Source organism: Erinaceus europaeus, chromosome 3 (assembly GCF_950295315.1).
Source record: "Erinaceus europaeus chromosome 3, mEriEur2.1, whole genome shotgun sequence".
NCBI lineage: Eukaryota > Metazoa > Chordata > Mammalia > Eulipotyphla > Erinaceidae > Erinaceus > Erinaceus europaeus.
In genome coordinates this window covers 95,737,923-95,752,924 of record NC_080164.1, presented here as the reverse complement: position 1 = coordinate 95,752,924, position 15,002 = coordinate 95,737,923, and the positions used below count along the sequence as shown (strand labels likewise).

General features: G+C 42.9%; 1 protein-coding gene across 2 annotated transcripts in view; it reads right to left on the bottom strand.

Moving 5' to 3' along the window:
* LHCGR (luteinizing hormone/choriogonadotropin receptor) overlaps positions 1–15,002 on the bottom strand; it is a 101,320-nt gene that overhangs the window by 42,309 nt on the left and 44,009 nt on the right. For both annotated transcript variants that reach the window (XM_007531613.2, XM_060187698.1), the window contains 2 exons: positions 12,993–13,067; positions 12,827–12,904 (listed from right to left, as the gene is read on the bottom strand). In XM_007531613.2, the coding sequence (XP_007531675.1) occupies positions 12,827–12,904; positions 12,993–13,067 (153 nt within the window). The remainder of the gene's footprint in view (positions 1–12,826; positions 12,905–12,992; positions 13,068–15,002) is intronic.

Below are 15,002 nucleotides of genomic sequence, written 5' to 3'. Positions count from 1 at the left end.
GTGGACACCTCTTTAGCAGATGCCTAGAGTGTGGTTTATGGATATGTCATCTGATTATTACCACATACAGCTATAATCCTATTTATTTATTTATTTATTTATTTATTTATTTTACCAGAACACTGCTCAGCTCTGGCTTATGATGGTATGGGGGATTGAACCTGCGACTTTGGAGCCTCAGGCATGAGATTCTCTTTGCATAACCATTATGCTCTCTATCACTGCCCTATGACTCTATATTTTGAATGTGAGGATTCCTCCATTTCCATGGGGTCATAGAAAATTGTCATTATTGTCTCTTTGTGAAGTTGAGATGTGAATGAAGGTTCTCTCTCTCTTTTCTTTTTTTTGGAGATAAGATTGTCTTTTTTTTACTGGTTTGAATTAGGTTGTCTTTTTTTACTGGTCATCTAGAATATTTCCAAGATGGCACAGTCAAATCCTGCTCACTCGAGGGGGTGGGGGCACATTTCTGGTGGCCTCTTGAGGAGGTTTAATGAAAAGCCAAAGTGGCTCTAAGTGGACATAAGAGTGTAATGCCTAGTTTTAGCCTTAACCCCAACTGAGTTTCTCCAGCATCAAGTCAAGTGTTTTGTTTTCATTAAATGAGCTCACAGTTAGTAAAGATTTGGATGGGGGTGGACACAAAAGCTTCCACAAAAAAGTAAAATCTCAAATACTACCAGTAGGGAAAAGAGAAGGCTTGCTTTTATTATTTTCTAATTAGGGAGTTGAACTTTATAGCAGAGAAAATAAGGCTTTCCTCTTTAAGTGTAATCCCTTTTTTTCAGCAGGGTGCTCCACAGGATCCTTCACTTTCCCATTCAGCTGAGAATAAGTGCCAAGTAAATGACTAATCACTCTCCTTCCAGATGAAGGGCCAAGAGCCAGGAGGAATGAAAGCACAGTGCTCCTACAGGCTCTCTCGGAGAGAGGGTTGTCTAATCCTCATTAACTTCAGAGGTGGGGCAGTTACACTCTGCTGATCTACACTGCTCTTCAAATTATAACCAACATTAGTTAATGGCCTCAAAATAAAAATACCTTGCAGTTCTTGGGGGCACATGCTGAAATGCAATGTATGAGGAGGGATGTTTGGTTGTTCCTTGATTTGGGTGGGGTGGTCTGCTTGGTAAACTATGGATTACCTCAAACTCTGCTTTCTTGCTGATCTTCCTCCATGTCTTATTTTCATGTGTGTGGTTCCCATTTCTTTATTTCTTAAGTGTTGCTGAGGAATTATTCTGATGCAGTCTCCACCCCCAGGTTTTACCACGCCCCGCAAAATCCTAGCAGTGCCCCCTTCAACCAATCCTGGCCCCACACGTCACCCCTGGTTGTCGCCCAATAAAAAGCCCCCTCACCCCCCCCTCTCTGGGCTCTTGGCTCCCCCTCTCGCAGATCTCTCTCCCTTCTCTCGCCCCGTGGTCAGGTAGTGGGGACGGCCATTGTCAGCTGACTCCACGTGGCCTGAGCCACCCCCCCATCCTATAATAAAGATTTGTGTACCCCCTTGCTCCGGACTTCCCCTCTCTTCTCCGCAGTACAGCCCGACACCGGACCACAACAACATCTGGCGCCTATCGTGTTCCGCACCCACGCCCCACTGGATGGCCCAGCCTGAGGTCCCTGAAAGCCACCCAGACACAGGTAAGTGGCATCCGCCCACCTCTGTGGCCCCGCGTTTCCCTCCACCATGGGAAATTTTTTGTTTTATGAGGAGGTGTCCCAGTCATTATCTCCTTCTGTCCTGGGACAGATTCGCGCTCTCAGAGACGGTTTAATTTTCACTACACCGTGGGTTCTCATAGCTATAATCATGACTTACAAGATATGTACAACGTGGTCTGCCTTGAGGATACGTGACCTTGAGGCTGAGATATGAGAGTTAAAGCACATGTGCTTAAGACTTAGACACCCTAAGCGATCAGCGGCTAGACCCAAAAATTCCATTCCCACAGACATGTACACGTGTTCCGACGCTCCTCCTCTGACCCCACACCCTGCCGCCCAGGGTTCAGCTTCTCCTGAGGCTTCCTCTTCTCAGGCCCCACCCCCTGCCGCCCCGGGTTCAGCTTCTCCTGAGGCACTGACCCCGCCCCCTGCTGATACGTCATCATTAAGGGACCTTGTGGCTGAGATACAAGAGTTAAAGGATATTTTTTCAGTATTTAAGGACCTTAAACTATGTGCAGTCTGCCCCAAGAGCTCCGTCCCTGTAGATACGTGTTCAGTTTCCCCTGAGGCCATTACAGCAGTTTCCACGGCACCTTCCACTTCTGTAGCTCCCTCTCCCACATCATTGGACCAAATCCACACCTTCCCAGTAAACGTGGAATTTACATAAGGCAATTATGGGGCACTCGCTATGACACAGGTTTATGCAGTTAACCCCACATAATCAAAATGGGGCCTGCTTTCAGTGCAGTCGCCAAGGACATTGGCGTAACCAATGTCCTGATAAGCTGCGACCACACCTCCAGTCAGGGAAGCCACGCCTCCAGCTACAGCTACCATGCCTCCAGTCAGAGCAACCCTGCTTTCAGTCAGGGAGCCAGAGGCCACGTACTGTTTGTCCAAAATGTCGTAAGGGGTTTCATTGGAAGAGAGATTGTTGGTCCCGATTTCATAAAGATGGTTTGCCCCTGAATGGTACAAATTCAGGGCCTGAGTTTTTGTGGACCACTCCTGTTTTAGAACGGGGTCACCCTTCTATGACAGTAAAGATTGGCAATATTCCTTTAAAATTTTTGATTAATATGGGGGCAGAAAAGACGATTTTAAGGCAAGAAGAGGTTCCCCAAGATTGGGAACTCCTTCCTGGACCCAGTATACATCGAGTAGGAGGGATGACCCCATCATTTCGCACATGAGATTCACTCATGTGGGAAGACCTGGAAGGCTCTACTGGACACCTCCACCCTTTGGTAGCTAATATTAGCACCAACCTACTGGGCAGGGATCTTCTGGAATGTCTTGATGTTAGGATATCCACAGATGCTTCTGCAGAGCGTAACACTCGCTCCTGTGAGACCAGGTCTAATCAGCACCCCCAATAATAAATGCCACTGTTTGTAGCCAAACACCCCGCTTAAGCTGGCTTTCTAATGAGCCTGTCTGGGTGGAACAGTGGCCTTTACCTAGGGATAAACTAGAAATTTTAAAAGAGCTCATCCGAGAGCAGTTGTCCTTGGGACACATTCGTCATTCTCGAAGCCCATGGAATACTCCTGTCTTTGTGATTTAAAAGCGCTCGGGAAAATGGCGCCTCCTTCAAGATCTCCGTGCAGTAAATAAAACCATGCAGGTCTGGGGCTCCCCCCAAAGGGGTTTGCCTCTTGCTTCTGCAATTCCCACAGGAATTCCAATCATAGCTATTGATATACAAGATTGTTTTTTCTCTATTCCCTTGCATCCGCAAGATTGTAAACGTTTTGCCTTCTCTGTTCCTTCTATTAATAATGCCAGCCCTGCTGATATATTTGAATGGGTGGTGCTACCCCAGGATATGGCCAATAGTCCTACAATTTGGAGGCTGTTAAATCTGCCCTTTTCCCATATATTCCCATATATTCATAAGGGCCTTCATGTTTTTCATTATACAGATGATATTTTAATATGGGGAAAATAAGATACAGATCTCTATGCCTTACGTGATTTTCTCATTCCTGCATTAAAGAAAAGCAGCCTTAATGTAGCCCCTGAGAAGATACAGCTAATCCCTCCAATATCCTTCCTAGGTTCAGAGATTTCTCTAACGCAAATTCGTCCCTTAAAACCTAATGTAACCTTCCCTTCTAACCTTACTCTTGCTTCTTTACAAAGTTTTCTAGGAAATTTAAATTGGCTTAGGCAGTATCTCTATCTGCCTACAAGCTGCCTCCAACCACTGTTGGACCTGTTGAAAGGAAACAAACAGCCCTCTTCAAAATGTAAGTTAACTCCTGAGGCCTCCTCGACATTGGAAAGGGTTAACCAGGCCCTCCAGGACATGCACCTTGTTCTATTCTCCCCCTCCTCTCCGGTAAACCTTCTAATCTTCAACTCCACCCCCACAGTAGTAGGGGCATTGTGGCAAGACCATGGGATTCTCGAGTGGCTTCACATGCCAGTAGGAGGAGCTCCAAGACTCCTCACTGAGATAGGCGCGTTAGCACTCATGGTTCGCCAAGGGAGAAATAGGTCTGTGCAGGTCTTAGGGAAAGAACTGGATTTAATTATTCTGCCCTTTTCTCTCACAGATACAGAGTGGCTTATACGCCATCATTCCCGCTTTGCCATAAGCTTCGTGGGGTTTCCAGGACAAATAGATAACCATTTTCCTTCTAATAAATTGATAGCTTCTTTACCTCTTCTGCCTCTACTAGCACCTAAACTTTTCTCTCGGGATACCATTCCCTCTGCTCCTACAATCTTTACTGATGGTGGAAAAAAGAGAGCTGCTGCCCTTATATATTACCCAGACAATCTCCTAAACCTCTCTTTACTGAGCTTCCTGAGAATTCCCCTCAGTACAAAGAACTTTATGCTGTTTTCCTTGCATTAAAAACTGTACCAGAATCCTTCAACCTTTTTTCTGACACTATTAACTTACTTCCATGGCTTGCTCGTTCTTATGTGAAAATTGATGACAACCCACTTTCCCCTCTCTTGATTCAAATCGCCTCTATGCCCTGTTCTCGAACCCAACCACTGTATATTCAACACCTTTGTTCCCACAGCCCTCTTCCTGGTTCCCTGTCCGAAGGGAATGCCGCAGTTGACCGCCTTGCCTCCACAGGAACTTTCCCAGTCTCTGTCTCTGATCCTGCTAATTTTCATTCTCTAACCCATGTTAATCTTAAAGGCCTTCGAGTTCGATTTCCTGATGTTCCTGTACCACAGTTAAAACATATCCTCGCTACATGCTCTTCTTGTGCAAGTCTCATAAAGACACCTGCTATCCAGACCCTTGGGGTTAACCCCCGAGGTTTAAAAGCTAATGCTATTTGGCAAATTGATGTCACCCACATACCAAACTTTGGTAAACAAAAATATGTGTTTGTCTCAATTGATACCTTTTCTAAATTTATGTGGGCTACAGCTCAGACAGGAGAAAGCACTAAAAAGCTTAAAAGCCATATGCTCTCCTGTTTTGCTGTGATGGGTTTACCTCTTCAACTGAAAACTGACCGTGGACCGGCATTTACCAGCAAACAATTTAAAGATTTTTGTTCCCTCTGGAACATTACTCATACCACAGGCATTCCCTGTAATCCACAGGGACAAGGCATTGTCGAGAGGGCCCATCAAACCCTTAAGGCTCAACTAAATAAAATTAAAGGAGGAATGTACCCCCCAAATATCCAGCTAGCAAAAGCCTTAACTACGTTAAATCTCTTTAATATTTACAATAACTCAGACCTACCTCCTATCATTCTTCACTGGCAAACACCATCTACCCTCCCATCTATTAAGGTCAAATGGAGAGACCCACTCGACAAAATTTGGAAAGGACCTGACCCACTATTGACCATGGGAAGGGGTTTCACATGCGTTTTCCCTCAAAATTTCTCTAAACCTGTCTGGGTTCCTGCCCGCCATGTCCGACAATACCCGGAGGATGGCGCTGTTATCCATGAAGAACAAGAAATACTACAAGAGGACCAGATGCAGGATACATCCCAGGACCCATAATACAACATGGCAGTACCTAAAAAATCTGGCTCACAGAGACCTCTCTCCTACCGTTTTCCTGAATGTCTTATGTTATAACTGGCCAGTCATTTTTGTGAGTGAGTGTGTTGAATGACAAAAAAAATTTTTTTTGCATGACCCATCTTCTCGGAGTACTCTAAAAGGTAATTGGCTTTATATAAAAATGCTGGATGCAGCCAAAGTTTCTGGAGACGTCCAGAAATATTCCAAAATTTTTGTTTTTCTCCCTCTTTTGATTTTTATATATAGTTTTGGTATATATGTAAGTGTTTAGTCTTAAACTGTGTGACTAATGACGGATATAAATTTGTTTTTTAAAAAATATGTTTTTATAACAAAAGTTCTTTTTCCTCCAGTGTGTTATAACTAAATGTTTATGGGTATGTCTCAACTTAATGGTCAAAAGTGTAACCCTACAGCTACACTATTACCAGACAAGGTAAATATTAATTTGTTAAGGTAACTAACTATTTAGGTAAAAGTCTAAATGTTTAACGTGACTATACATTCCCAAAACTAAAATATATAAATTTTATATACAGGAAACCTTTGAAGGGCCTCCAAAGGTGCCCTGTAAACTATCTTGTGGAAATTAATGCACAACAGATCTGGCATCAATCTGGCACTGTAAACGTTAAAATCATTATCACAAAAATGCGTTAACTCTCTAAGCAATTTGAGTCTGTTTAAAATACATATTTTAGCTAAAATTGGTCTCAAGATCCTGCGGTAGATACTGCTACAGGCAGTCACATTAGATGACCTTTAAATAAAATCATAAAGTGATTTTAAACCAATTATAATCATCGAGGTATCAACTATAACAAACCTATAACTTGTTACAAGTTCAAATTAACCACGAGAAGCAGATTGTTTGTGTTTCTTTCACAGGAATCCCAGAAAAACCATCTGAACCCCTGCACACCCAGACGTCACCCACTAGATGGCACGACTACAGCGGCACACCTCCTGAAACCCTAGATGTCACTTAATGCGATCTGAAGAACCTGATACACAAACTCCAAGGACAGAACTTTCTTAATGCCTGCTCGCTGTTCCTGCTTCTGATCTGCCTGTCACGTGTTGGCGGTTCCAGCTGGCTATCTACAGAAAAGCAGAATTCCAGCAGCTGACCTCCCTCATGCAGCGTCTCATCCCCTGCCAACTCTTCCCCTAGCCATCTACTTTGGACTGAGACTTGTATCGGACTTTCTGGCATACCCTATAGACATTCTACACAGTTTTAAAGCAGCTTATTTCCCTTCACGCTGCTGGTTTTTTATAGACTGATCCTGAGTAATTCATAGACTTTACAGACTGTTGCCTTGAGGACTATACAATGCCAAATAGCCCCTCTGTTTGGTGGGTCATGCCATCCCACCTCCCCCTCATTATGTACCCTTGCCCCCTTTCCCTCCCCCAAGCAGGGAACGTTCCTTTACACACCAATCCTTCCCTTCACTTCACACTGCCTTTTACTACTCCCCTACTTGTCCCTTCCTGTTTTATTATATCATTTAGGTTTATGCCCAAAAGGTTTCTGCTCCATGATAGTCTTTTACAGACTTTGAACCATCTTATGCTATTACTAGATAGAAAGATAGAAAAGATGTAGAGATATTGTGAAGAGATGGTTGAGCAGGCTGTGCTTAAACCTATGAGAAGAGTCCCTCCAGGTAAGTCTCTCTCTCTAAAGAGGGGTTGAGCACAGGAGGACGCATAAACCTCACAAGGTTGGCAGCCATTTAAGCCTTCCCTCCTCCACAGAAAGTCCTACATCTTACCACCTGAGCATGGCATTCCTTAAAAACATTTAAGCCTGCTCCATTCCATTTTTCTTTACTGTGTCCATTTAGATATAAAGGAATGGGAGGAGATGTTGCTGAGGAATTATTCTGATGCAGTCTCTGCCCCCAGGTTTTACCATGCCCTGCGAAATCTTAGCAGTGCCCCCTTCAACCAATCCTGGCCCCACACGTCACCCCTGGTTGTTGCCCAATCAATAAAAAGCCCCCTCACCCCCCCTGGGCTCTCAGCTCCCCCTCTCACAGATCTCTCTCCCTTCTCTCGCCCCGTGGTCAGGTAGTGGGGACGGCCATTGTCGGCTGACTCCACGTGGCCTGAGCTACCCCCCCATCCTATAATAAAGATTTGTGTACCCCCTTGCTCCGGACTTCCCCTCTCTTCTCCGCAGTGCAGCCTGACACCGGATCACAACAACACTTAAGTAGGGTATTTACTTCCAACTTGTCAGCCTCATCCTGTGTTGATTCTCCTTATAGCTAGGATTTTGCTAATGGGGTTCCCTCACTTGTATTATTCACTCCTAGTCTATTGGTAAGTGATACCATATAATACTTAAGATTGCCACTCTGGGTCAGAACTCAAAGGCATCATGCTGAGTAAGACAAGCCAGAAAGAGAAAGAAAGACCAATACTGAATGATCTCACTTATAGTTGGAATTTAAAGACAAAGAACAGTTAAGGAAACAAGGTGACTTAGACTGGGTGTGGTGTTTTGTACCAAAACAAAGGACTCTGGGGAAGGAAAGAAAGCAATAGGATGAAGGGACACTGGAATCCTGATGTGTCACCTAGACACCAATCAAGGGGAGATGAGAGGCTATGCCTGTGTGTTAAAGACTATGTTGTAAACCATTGGTCCCCCAATTAAAAATAAATTAAAAAAAATATTACCAGGGACTGTGAGTGAAGAGAAAAAGTGAAATGGGTGAAGAGAAGAACAGATTTCCTGTTTTAAAATAAACAACTTACAGCAATGTAACATAAACGTAATGGCTGTAGTTAGTAAAACTGTACTATATATTTAAAAGCTGCTAAATCTCACTTCAAAGAAGACATTGATCTAGATAATATGTGTCAAGTTCATATGAAACTATCTGTAGTAAATAAGCAGTTAGGCTGATAATATCATCGGATTAGAGACAGTTGAAACAAAAGCATTGTTGTCTTTTCCAAAGACAGACAAAGCTAGGCTCAAACTGAAACTAGTTCAGACAATTTACTTTGAGAATAAAAGTAGATGTAAAGGGGAGAAAAAAGAAAAAAGAAGAAAAAAAATGCCACTCTGGAGCTCCACTGCCTTGGTCCAAATCTTGATCTTGGGCAAAATACTTAATTTCTCAATGCCGAAGTTTTCTTATCTAAAACTAGATTTACTGGTCTCTGCCTGATACGGTTGCTATGAAACACAAAACAGTGCAGACATTTATAATAAGTACAACAGGAGATATTACCTCCTATTAGCACATTTCCCCACACAGATAAGATTCTACCAGGCCTGACTCAAGTCTCACCTCTACCAGTGTGGCTTCCTCTCACTTTCACCCTAGAGGACTTCTCATGTCTGTGTACCTCACATTCTCAGGGAATATCTACTGGCTTAGATTCCTTCCTCCTTTCATGTCTTCCCCTGTGTTGAGATTATGCACTTCTCAAGGACATGGACCATATATGTCTCTTATATATGCTCTCAGTAAAGTCACCTAACTCAAGTTGGACGTGCTAAGATCAACCCAGTCTGGAAAAGAGAAATTTCCCATGAGTGGTCATCCCACTTCCAATTTGCCCATCTCCAAAACTCTCTCCCTTTACACTGTCTGAACTGGAAGACGCTTTGAAGAGGGTTAAACCGGGAATGGCTGCTGGCTATGATAACATCACCTCAGAACTCATTCTTAACTTGGGCCCCACGGCAAAGAAGTGGCTCACTACATTCCTGTCCCACATCTTGGAATCTGAATCTATGCCCAAAATTTGGCGTCGTGCAAAGATAATAGCAGTTTTGAAACCAAAGAAAGACCCAACACTGGCCGCCAGCTATAGACCAATTTCTCTCCTCTCCGTATGTTACAAACTCCTTGAGAGGCTGCTTCTGTCATGAATTTCTCCTCTTACAGAGAAATTCCTATCACCTGCCCAAGCTGGTTTCCGCCCAGGAAGATCTACCTGCGAACAAGTCCTGGCCCTCTCAACTTACATTGAAAATGGATTCCAGAAGAATTTAAAGATGGGTGCTGTCTTTGTTGATCTCACAGCAGCCTATGACATGGTCTGGCACTGTGGTCTCCTAGTCAAGATCTCAAGATGCCTGCCTCCATGGGTGGCCAACACCATATCGTTTCTTCTCCAAAACAGAAGATTCCGGGTGCATCTGGGTGACAAGTCTAGCAGATGGAGACTTGTCTCAAGTGGCCTCCCCCAGGGCTCTGTTCTGGCTCCTATGCTATTTAATATTTACATCAATGACCTTCCAGAAAATTCTTCAAGGAAGTTCATCTGTGCCAATGATATCTGCTGTGCAACTCAGGCATCCAAGTTTGACATCCTCCAGGAAACACTCACGAAAGACATGTCTCTGATATCTGATTACTGTAAAAAATGGCGACTAATCCCTAGCACTGCAAAAACGGTATCATCTGTTTTCCATCTACACCATGCCTCAGCCTCGCGTGAGCTTAATGTGCAGCTTGACGATATGAGAATCCGGCATGAAGCCCAGCCAGTCTATCTTGGCGTTACTCTCAATCGCACCCTGTCATTTCATGAACATCTCATAAAAACTGCAGCAAAGGTGGGCACGAGCAATAACATCATTGCAAGACTGGCCAGCTCCTCATGGGGCACGAGTGCTTCCACACTACGATCATCATCTCTGGCAATATGCTATTCCACTGCAGAATACTGTGCCCCAGTATGGTTCTGTAGCCCCCATGTCCACTTGGTCGATTCCAAATTATATTCCTCCATGGGGATAATTTCTGGAACCATCCGTTCCACCCCGGTTCCATGGCTGCCAGTTCTTAGCAACATCGCCCTGCCAGATATTCGTCGGGATGCGGCATCATCTAAGTTCATTTCCCATGTCTACGCTCGACCAGACCTGCCAATATACACAGATATCTTCACCCACCCTGTTCAAAGCTTGATGTCTCGTCATCCAATCTGGTCTCCTATGCCTACACTGAACTTCTCTGTTCCAGACTCTTGGAAACAGAGTTGGCAGTCAGCTGAGGTAAAGAAAAAACACCTCATCACAGACCCCTGCAAGCGTCAACCCGGCTTTGACCTAGCACGTTATGATTGGGCCCTCCTCAATCGCTATCGAACAGGCCATGGCCGGTGCGCTGCTATGTTCCATCGCTGGGGAGCCAGAGATGACCCGAACTGCCCCTGCGGCTACAGACAGACTATGACGCACATAGTCAACGACTGCCACCTCTCCAGATTCAAAGGAGGTCTCAAAACTTTACATCAGGCTCAACCTGACGCTGTTGACTGGCTACGGAAGAAGGGCAAACGCTAGAAGAAGAAGAAGAAGTAAAGATATGAGATGAACCCAAATGCTAAGGCAATTGCCACTACTCCCATGACAGCCTTATTTCTGATAGGGGCTATGAAGGACACTTAGGTGTTCATGTGTGACTAGTAAGAAATTCTTTATAAATAGTTGAAAGAGCTGTAGTGTATGAAGTAGAGGAGGAAAAAGATTGTGGAGAAGTTTTTCTATGATCTACAAAATCTTCTTCCTAGTATGAAGAGTTATATGTAGGGGATTTGAAATTATTTCTGCTTGCTATTCTTAATTTTTTTATTGCAGTACATTGAACTGGGGCATATTGGCTATAGTTCTGTACATAAAAATCACATATGTTGAATTATACCAACACTATCAATTATACGACTGATAAATGAACGCAGTAAATCACATACTATTTTCTAGATTTCATTGATATGAAAAAGTTCTTTGAGATGGTCTCTCTTTTTTATATTTACCTGATCACAGGGTCATTCAGTCCTCTCTCTCTGTCTCTGTCTCTTTGTGGCTAAACACACTTATTGCCTCATTATGATATTGCCATGAGCTGTAACTAAAGCAGAAAGAGTGATATAGATGTGGGGAGCAGAATTGTGTATGAGTGACAGCATGTTGGATGGAATTGAGGCAAAGTGCCCAGGATGGTGCTTCTGAATGGTGTGACAAAAGACAGTACCCTGTGTGAAGATGGCAAGGAAGTCAGGCAGGTGTACAGTGAATACAGTGGGGTTGAGTTAGTACAGTTCTCTTCTAGCTTTAATGTGCATGCACATCACCTGGAATCTTGAACAAAAAAATGCTGTATCAGTAGGTCTAGATTGGGCCTGAGGGTCTGCATGTTTGCATTTCTCCCCTTCCCTTCCTTCCTTCCATGTGATGCAAGGGATTGAGTCCAGAGTCTCACAGTGATCCACCTCTCCATTTCTATTTATATATATATATTATATATATATTGATAAAGATAGTGGAAGAGATAGAGCAAGAGAGAGAGAGACAGTGAGAAGAAAGTATTTCCCCACTATTGAGGTAATTCTTGCTACTCCTGTGTGGTGCTGGGCATGGGTCCAGGTACTGTATTGATAAGCCACCACCTGGCTGGCCTCAGAGTCTACATTTCTAACCAGTTATCAGACTAATGTAGATTTTGTTCATGAATCATACTGTGAATATCAAGGTGTTATAAAATAACATGAGAAAGATTAGGAGTCTTTGTTATCAACTGGAAAGTAAGGAATTGGACCTAGATGGTGTTGCTTCAGAGACAATGTGAGCAGGCCCCCAGTGAAAAAGCAGAGAAAGAGAGTAAGTTCCAGTTCATGGCCATACCACTCTGAACATGCTTGATCTCGGATGAGAGTAAGTTCCATTGGTCAACAGCTACTCAACCCACTTGGGGAATATTCTTCCAGACTCCCAATGGATACTTGCAATTTCTGCTAGTCTTTTTTTTTTTTTTTCCAACTAGGGAAGGCAGTGCCCTTCAGTGTACCTTTTCCCAGTTTCAGGGCATTCCTTTGATGCAGGGAAAAGTTCCTTTATTGGAAATTTGCTCACTGTAAGTACTTAGGACCCAATTGACAGATTTTAAACTAAATAGGTTGATTGGTGTTCATGTGAACATATGAACCAACTGTGATTACACATAACTCCTCTCACCTTGGTATCTGAGTTTCAGAAAATTATCACCAGCAAGGAAAGAATGTGGTAGAAGATGAAAAAGGGCTCACCCCAAGCTAGTCGTGAGAATTGCAGGAGGTTGTACGGCAAACATGAATCTAGGAGTTTACTCACAGTGTTATGGATTCATTATTCATCCCTTGAAAAGCATTTCCTGGTATGGTAGTTATGTGTAAGTTATCACAAATTTCCCTTGAGGAATGAAATGAGAAATATTTACTTTCCAAATTTTAGCTGCAAATAAGAAACTGTTATGAATAGCAATCAGCCTGGTACTTACAGAATGAAATTATATTCAGAGGAGAAGATCTTCGTAACATCTGGAAGCATTTGAATGCCTGTGTTGCAGATGCTCCTGTGATTTGGGGCAGGGTACAGATGCAGGCAGAGAATGAGTAAAAGTATTAGCAGGTGTAACAATAAAGAGTAGTATAAAGACACTTTGAAAGTGCTGTTTTCCCATTAAATAATTAAAAAAAAAAGAAAAACTGTTGAATTTTATCAGTAACACTTTTATCTGCTTAAGGTTGTCAGAATTTAAAAGTCTCTACCATTATGGGAGAAGCTGCTCTAAAGATTCCTATTTAGAGATCTAGGCACTGGAAGTAAACTTTCAGGACTTTTCCATTTCTATTTCCAGCTTGTCCTTTCCTATTGCATCAGCTGCATTTTCCCAGTGTATTGTATTCCATTTCCTTTCAGTAACTAGGTTATTCTAATCTTGTGTTAGTTGTAAAAAGCATCCTTCTGTGGGAATGGCTTTCCAAGATTAATCTCCATGTGAGAAATCTACAGCCCTCATTATTAACATTTTTTTTTATTAAGCTACCTTTCCATTCAGAAAGTTTTTCTTTATATCTCATGTTTTAAGCATTTATTTGTTTGTTTATTTGTTTACTATTTGATAGAGACAGAGAGAAATTAAGCAACAATGATAAAACAATAAGGGCAACAAAAGGGAAAACAATAGTCTCCAGGAGCAGTGAATTTGTAGTGCAGGCATTGAGCCCCAGCAATAACCCTGGAGGCAAAAAAAAGAAAGGAAGGAAGGAAGAAAGAAAGAGTTGGGACACTATATGTACTTGAAAGTACCCATCATAATGACTGACAAGTAATGTTGATTAAATTTAAATTAGAAGACAGAAGATGAATATGGAAGATACAAGGTTTAAAACTGCTTCTTCCCTGGCTGGGGAGATAGCATAATGGTTATGCAAAATTACTTTAGTGCCTGAGGCTCTCATGTCACTAGTTCAACCTCAGCACCACCATGATCTAGAGCTGAGCATTATTCTAGGAAAAACAAACAAACAAAAAAACTTCTTCTCAAATAGCCAATGCTAAGACACATAATAGTAAAACTTTAAAAAATAAGGACAAAGAAGAAATATTGCAAGAGAAAGGAAGAAGCTGAGAAACAAGAAGGAAGTGGAAGTGTCGGGGTCTCCAGCGGGGTGATCTCCAGGGGAAAGGTAACGGACTGGTTCTTTCTTGCTCGCGACAGGACGACATGAAGTAAAAGACACCGGGGAGACCTGCAGCATGCTCAGACCTCAGATATCAAGTCTCAGGTCTCATTTATTAGCAGGTGGACATGAGTTAAATGGAAAACAAAACAAAGGGAATTATTGAAATATGTCAGAAATTACAGGTTTCTTAAAGGTCGGCTTGCCCCTATGGTAGGGGGCTGGTATGACAAGAATTGATGCAGATACATAAAGGTCAAGATAATTAGTCTCCTGATGCAGGCATTTAATTACCCAAAGGCGTTTGAGGGGAGGAGAGGGGTTGAACAAGTTAAGGCAAGATAGAGATAAGATAAGCAAGGTTTGATGCAAATTGAGGACATCAAAGGGCACTGCTAGGAGTGTGTGATAAGGTGTGTTCTTCTGTGATCAGAAGGTAAGGTGACTTTGAGTAAGTGAATATTAAAGTAGGTGGCCATGTGGCCTGCAGTTAATGGGGAGAAGTATTGGGGTTTCTGTGGGCCTGAGAGTCAAGAAGGAAAGAACTAAGTCTGAGTTTTTCCCCTTTTGCTCACTTCGGTTGAGAGAGACTAACCAAGAGGGTATCTTCTCAGACCTCCATCCAAAGATGGGGAGTTCTCCCTAAGCTCTATCAAGCTTACAAATAGCCCCAACATGGAAGGACATTTTTTTACAGTATCAGCTAAAAATACTCTATCCTGCAAACCTATCCTTCAAGGATGAAGAACTCAAAAGCTTCCCAAATATTCTGAAACTGGAGGAATTCACCAACAACTTGATCTTGAAAGAACTACAGGAAATGA